Source organism: Humulus lupulus, chromosome 3, assembly GCF_963169125.1.
Source record: "Humulus lupulus chromosome 3, drHumLupu1.1, whole genome shotgun sequence".
NCBI classification, from domain to species: domain Eukaryota; kingdom Viridiplantae; phylum Streptophyta; class Magnoliopsida; order Rosales; family Cannabaceae; genus Humulus; species Humulus lupulus.
In genome coordinates, this window is record NC_084795.1 from 270,807,005 (window position 1) to 270,814,159 (window position 7,155).

At 35.8% G+C, this 7,155-nt stretch overlaps 1 protein-coding gene across 1 annotated transcript; it reads left to right on the forward strand.

The window, feature by feature from the left end:
- Window positions 1-4,508: 4,508 nt before the first annotated feature.
- LOC133824204 (tyrosine decarboxylase-like) lies at window positions 4,509-6,502 on the forward strand. The gene has a single exon (XM_062257074.1). It carries the CDS (start codon window positions 4,671-4,673, stop codon window positions 6,297-6,299), a length of 1,629 nt encoding a protein of 542 aa, XP_062113058.1. The 5' UTR covers window positions 4,509-4,670; the 3' UTR covers window positions 6,300-6,502.
- Window positions 6,503-7,155: the final 653 nt, after the last annotated feature.

Sequence of the window (7,155 nt, forward strand, 5' to 3'; positions counted from 1 at the left end):
AGCCATTTCTTGAAGAGTGCGGTTTTTCCTTTCTACAACTCCATTCTGTTGAGGAGTTTTGGGAGCTGAAAACTCATGAGAAATACCTGCAGACTTACAAAAATCATCATAGACAGAATTCTCAAACTCTTTACCATGATCACTTCTTATACGAACAATTTTTCCAATGTTGCAATCTTTTTCAACTTTTAATTTCAAGCAAAGAGTTTTAAATGCATCAAAAGTATCAGATTTTTCTTTCAAGAAATCCACCCAAGTATATCTAGAAAAATCATCCACACAAACAAAAATATACCTTTTCCCACTTAAACTCTCAATTTGAATTGGACCCATAAGATCCATGTGAAGCAATTCTAAAACTTTCGAAGTGTTTATGTCAGAAACACTTTTATGTGTAATTTTTAATTGCTTGCCAAGTTGACAACTCTTGCACTTACCATCAGATTCTTTACCTATCTTAGGTAAACCACGAACAATCCCTGCATGTGACAATTTTTTCAAGGCTTTGAAATTTATGTGACCAAGTTTAGCATGCCACACATCAGTGTTATTTCTCACAACAGATTGACACATAATAGAAGGCAAAAGAGTATAGCAATTGTCATTAGATCTAAAACCTTCAAGAACATTCTCACCATTCTTGTTTAAAACAAAACAATTCTCTTTATCAAAGTTAACAGTATAACCTTGATCAAAAATTTGACTTATGCTAAGCAAGTTAGCTTTAAGTCCTTCCACAAGTAACACTCTTTTGATTTTAGGTAACCCTTCAAAGTTAAGAGTACCCATTCCAAGAACATTACCTTCAATTCCATTCCCAAAAGTAACAGATCCACAATGCATAGGTTTTATGTCTGTAAGAATAGACCTGTCACCTGTCATATGTCTTGAACAACCACTATCAAAATACCAAAAATATGAAGCAGATCTATCATATTTACTAGTAAAACCAGCAAAACAATTATTCTTTTTTATCAATATTTTCCTTGATTGAATATTTTTATTTTTTACTCTTTTGAAATTATTAAAATAATTGTATTTATCAAAATATTCATTTTTGGAAAAATTCATAAGAGTAAAACACTTAGGTCGAATATGACCCTTCCTACCACAAAAATGACAGATTGGAATGAATTTTTCAAACTTACCATTGGATTTACCTGCTGACTGTGTCCTTTCTGTTGGAACAACAGATTTCAGTGAGGATGACATAGGAACATCAGACGATAGCATCCCAGCCGAGATAAAGACAGTTTTCTTTGATTTTTGAGAACTTGAAGCACCAAGTCCCACATGACTTCTTTGACCTGCATTCTGTATATTCTCAAAAACAGTTGAACCGGGGTTAAGCATTCTAACATTTTTCTCAAGAGTATCCAAATCTTTAGACAACTTATTAATTTCAACATTTTTTGAAATTATTTCTTTTTCAAAATTTTCATTTAAGTCAGTAAGTTGTTTAATTTCAAAGGATAATTCTTTATTTTTGCTTACCAATGACTGATTTTCATAACACACTTTCACCCATAAACCATACATCTTTTTGTACGATTCACTCAAAGACTCATCTTTCAATTCAGATTCATCACTTTCAGAATTTTCTTCAACTTTTGAAACATTATTCAAGCAAACAATTTTTTTATTTTCAGATTTAGAAACAGGTAAAATAGAAGTGAAAGCGACATTACCTTCCTCATCTTCACTACTTTCTGAGTCATTATCACTCCAAGTAGTAATCATACCTTTTTTGTTCTTTTTCAAGGTGTTTGCACATTCAGACTGGATGTGGCCAAATCCATCGCATTCCCTGCACTGAATACCCTTTTTATTAGTTTGAAAATGATTAAGAGAAGAATGATTACCTTTTGACGGCTTGCCATTGAACTTCTTATCTCCTATCTTTTTCATATATTTTTTAAAATTCTTTGCAAGCATTGCCATTTCATTATCACCATCTTCATCATCTGATGCTTCTTTTTCAGTACTTTTGAAAGCTATGGTCTTATCTTTCTCTTTGGAAGTACTTGGCTTGTCTTTTTGACGAATCTTTTGATTTAACTCAAAGGTACGAAGTGACCCCATCAATTCTTCTACTTTCATAGTACTGAAGTTTTTTGCCTCTTCCATAGCAGTGAGCTTAACATTGAACCTGTCAGGAAGAACTCGAACGATTTTTCTAACAAGAACAGAATCATCAAGTTTCTCACCAAGTGCAAAATACTCATTAGAAATATCAGATAATCTCTCATAAAATTCAGAAAGTGTTTCAGAATCAGACATCCTAAGGTCATCAAACCTAGTTTGTAACATAATAAATCTAGATCTTTTGACATCTACAGTTCCTTCAAACTGAGTTTGAAGAATTGTCCAAGCATCTTTAGCCGAGACACATGTGGAAACAAGTTTAATAAAACTTTCTCCAACACCATTGAAAATGGCGTGAAGAGCTTTATTATTATAACTGGATAATTTTTCTTCTTCTGTATCCCAAACAAGTTCAGATTTTACCTTTGTGCCTCCATCTTCACCTTTTTCGGTAGGAGGTGACCATCCAGACAAAATTGCTCTCCATGCTTTCTCATCTTGAGCTTTTATGAAAGCTCTTATCCTAACTTTCCAATATGGATAGTTTGAGTCATTAAGCAATGGAGGTCGAGACACCGAACTACCTTCTGCAAAGAAAGACATTTCACACAAAACAAATCAAACGGAAAATAACCACAAGATCTCACTAAGAGTTTAGTGAACCGCTCTGATACCAATTGAAATTCCGTTTTTTTTTATTACCAACTTAATTATTCAAATTAAATAATTAATTGTTGAATTGTTACAGAAATGTTTAAATAGATACAAAGACTGTTTGAACAGAAACCAGATATGTTTAAACAGTTTGTCACCAGAAGATAAAAACGAACATAAAGTAAAGAACACACGAATTTTTACGTGGTATCAGCAATCTTTGCAGATTGCTACTAGTCCACGAGGCCACGCCCAGAGAATGAAATTTATTATAAGAATATCTAAACGATTACAAAACCAAATTGACTTATACAAATAAAGACTCCCTCTTGAATTTGTCGCAACTGTTGTAATCTAAACTCCTAATCAAATTTCTGAAGTGCTAAGATCTTGAACTCCCTTCAAATCATAACACTTGCACTTTTCCTCCCGAAAAGTAACTCACGAACAAGACTTCTCCCGAAGCTTGATGACCAATGTCCAAGTGTGTTCAACCTGCACAATTAACACAAAGAAAACAATACAGAAGTACACTGTAATAAACCACTAAGAACTTGCTGGACTCAAGTTCTTCACATAATAAAAATTCTCTCTAAAACTTGAAAAATATTTGGAAAATAATACACCAAGAGAGATAATCAAAACCAACGACCTAAGGATGATTATATACTTTTTAGAATCCCTTTAGGTCGTGGAAAACAAATCAGAAATCAATCAGCCAATAAAAGGAAAATCTTCCAAAACAGGAAAGTCAGAATTTGTTCAAACAGACTGGCAATCCGTTCAAACAGATTCATTGAACCTGGACAGTTTTTAAATCCAGTTTCCTTAAATAAATAAGGAAACAATATATACATTATTACTGCAAGCTGTACACGATTTCTGCATAAAATAAATCAGATCAAAAAATAAAATAAATACCAATAATTTCCAATTCAAGAAAAGATATTCTTTTATAGGAAATTATATATTTCTTTTATTATCATATATATAATAAACTGATTATAAAAAGACACATTTCAACAAAATAGGAAACTACCAATTTTCGAAATTAACCACTCAATATTACAAAACAGGAAAATACCCATTTCGAAAATACTCCTTTAATTAATTTTGTCAATATTGTCAAATATGCCAATAAAGGATTTTACATCTACTAATTAAATAATTTCAACACATATTGTCCCTCAATGAGCAATATCTACTTAGAAGTTGGAAGGTTATAAGCACTCATAATTTAGCCAGATGATTACTTTGATACAGCACATATTTTAAATCAGATATATGCAAAAATAATTTGGTGGGTAGGTATACGTCCAGCACTAGCCCATTCTGTCCCTCCTTCATTTATTGAAAGAAAAATAAAATTTGTACATGTGCTTTTTGACTATGTAGAGATATATGATTGGCTCTTTTCAATACTTTTTGTTCAAACCACCACTAAATACAACATACATGCAGGTCAATAGAAAACTCTTCCCATATTTTATAATTGCGTAAAATATTATTCAATATATCAGTCTACAAAAATTATAGTCCATTTTTCACCATATATTACTATAGCACGTTTCAATAACTTAACGCATTTCAGTGCCAATAAAATTTTCAACACTCACCCACCCTGAGTCAAGTCTCCACCTCACCAACTCTAACCCGAAAAGTGACCGAAAGTTCCTCCCATGCCTTGGCTGCCTACTCTCCTAATAAACTTATCCTGGCCATCTTAGCATATAAATATACTAAGATCACAACCCATTTCTTGCATCGAAAGAGAGTAGAACACAACTACTACTGAACCCAATATTGTTCTCTCTCATCTCACCTCTCTCACACCTGTACATACATAAACTAAGTTTTAGAGAAAAAGAAAGCAGAACTAGTGGTACAGTACAGATATATATAAATATATATATCCATATTCATTCATTCAAATGGGTAGACCCCTCGACTTTGAGTTTCCCCAAAACAACGCTCTTTCGAACATGGCCGCCGGCGCAAGCAATAACCCCTTGGACCCCGAGGAGTTCCGACGCCAAGGCCACATGGTGATCGATTTCATCGCCGATTACTACAAAAACATCGAGAAGTACCCAGTTCTTAGCCAAGTCGAACCGGGTTACCTCAAAAAACGTCTCCCGACATCGGCACCTCTCTATCCGGAATCCATCGAAACGATTCTTGGTGACGTCCAGGACCACATCGTTCCGGGCATAACCCACTGGCAGAGCCCCAACTACTTCGCATACTTCCCTTCCAGCGGCAGCATTGCAGGCTTCCTCGGCGAAATGCTTGCCACCGGGTTCAATGTCGTTGGATTCAACTGGATGTCGTCTCCGGCCGCCACCGAGCTGGAGAGCATAGTCATGGACTGGCTGGGCCAGATGCTCAGGCTGCCTAAGTCTTTTCTCTTCTCTGGTAACGGAGGTGGTGTCCTACAAGGAACCACCTGCGAGGCAATCTTGTGTACACTCGTCGCTGCCAGAGACCGAACCCTCAAAGTCATTGGAAACGACAATATCGGAAAGCTCGTCGTTTATTGTTCGGACCAAACTCATTGCGCGTTCAAGAAAGCCGCACAGATTGCTGGGATCCACCCCAACAACTTTCGAGTCATCCCCACAACGCTGTCGTCCTCCTTTTCCATGTGTCCCAAGGCTTTGCAAAACACCATAACTGCCGATGTTGAGGCTGGACTCGTCCCCACGTTTCTACTGGCAACCATTGGGACAACGTCCACAACGGCCGTCGACCCCCTCGGGCCTCTATGCGATGTGGCAAAAGATTACGGAATGTGGGTCCATGTCGACGCGGCCTACGCTGGGAGCATCTGTATTTGCCCAGAATTCCGGCACTTCATCGACGGAGTGGAAGGAGCCAACTCCTTCAGCTTCAACGCCCACAAATGGTTCTTCACCACCTTGGATTGCTGCTGCCTTTGGGTCAAAGACCCCGCAGCGTTGACACAATCATTGTCTACGGATCCGGAGTATCTGAAGAACAAGGCCACCGAATCAAAGCAAGTGGTTGACTATAAAGACTGGCAACTGGCTCTGAGCAGACGATTCCGTTCTCTCAAACTCTGGCTCGTACTCCGAAGCTATGGAGTGGAGAAACTACGTGGGTTTCTCCGAAGCCATGTGAAGATGGCCAAGCTGTTCCAGGGTTTTGTGGAAGCCGACGAGAGATTTGAGGTTGTGGTTCCGAGGAATTTCGCCACCGTGTGTTTCAGAATAAGGCCATCAGGAATAATAGCTAGTAGTAAAAGTAATGTGGTATTGTGTGAGATAACCAATAATAATAATGGCAGCCTCAGGAATACTAGTAGTGATGTGATCCAGAAGAGTAAGATTGTATCGGTGAATGAGGTGAACAACAAGCTGATGGACTCCATTAACGGGTCAGGTGGGATCTACATGACCCATTCGGTTGTTGGTGGTATCTTTTTGCTGCGTTTTGCGGTCGGAGCCAGCCTCACGGAGGAGTCTCATGTCATTCAGGCTTGGAACGTAGTCAAACAACATGCAGACGCCATACTCAACACCCACTCCCACTCCCACTAGCAATTTCAATTTCTTTCTTTATTTTGACCGGTCAACTATGATGGTTACCTTGTCCATACATGCAATTTTTCACATTCTTCCTATAAATATGTTCTTTCACGTACACAATTAATGTACGAACAATTCATTAAAGGCCTTCCTATATACCTCTTGATTAATAATATAAACATATTATTCTTTTTATTTTATTATGAATAATTCAATATGACTTTTTCACATGACCAGCCGGTTGTGAGCAATTATATATCTATATATACGTATACATGTACTGTCAGAATGAAAAGCAAAAATAATTACAAATAATAATAATATTAACAATATGCATATTCTTTTCTTTCAATATATCTCTACGTTAGAGTTTTTCTTTTTCCTTTATTTATTTACTTCTTTACGAATAATTCAAACAAGTCTATTTCAAATTAGGGCTAAAGCATTTCTAATAGAATATTGTTACGGAACACCTTATAATGTCTGTCATCACATCATGTGACATATGATGATGAGAAAAATTTAATATGAAGTTTCATATGTTTTATTTTATAATAAATAATATTTTTTTCTTTTGAAAAATAACCAATTTAAATCATGTCTTCCGAATAATTTACCATGTTAAAAATTCTTCTTGAACTATAAATATTGATATTTTGTTAGATTTCATTCTAACTAGTTAACAAAATGATGACGTGGCATTTTGGCTGTTGATGTAGCAATGACACATCTAAAATAATAAGCAGTTTTATCCTCTCAACATTGACCACAACGAAATTGTGCCATTTTTATTAAAAAAATTAATTTAAAAATTAGTAAATCAATCTGTTTTTCTTTAAAAAGTAATTCAAACCTTATAAATTAAAAA

What these genes read in the sequence shown, in the direction of transcription:
- LOC133824204 (XM_062257074.1), top strand. Translation starts at nt 4,671, where the DNA reads ATGGGTAGACCCCTCGACTTTGAGTTTCCCCAAAACAACGCTCTTTCG.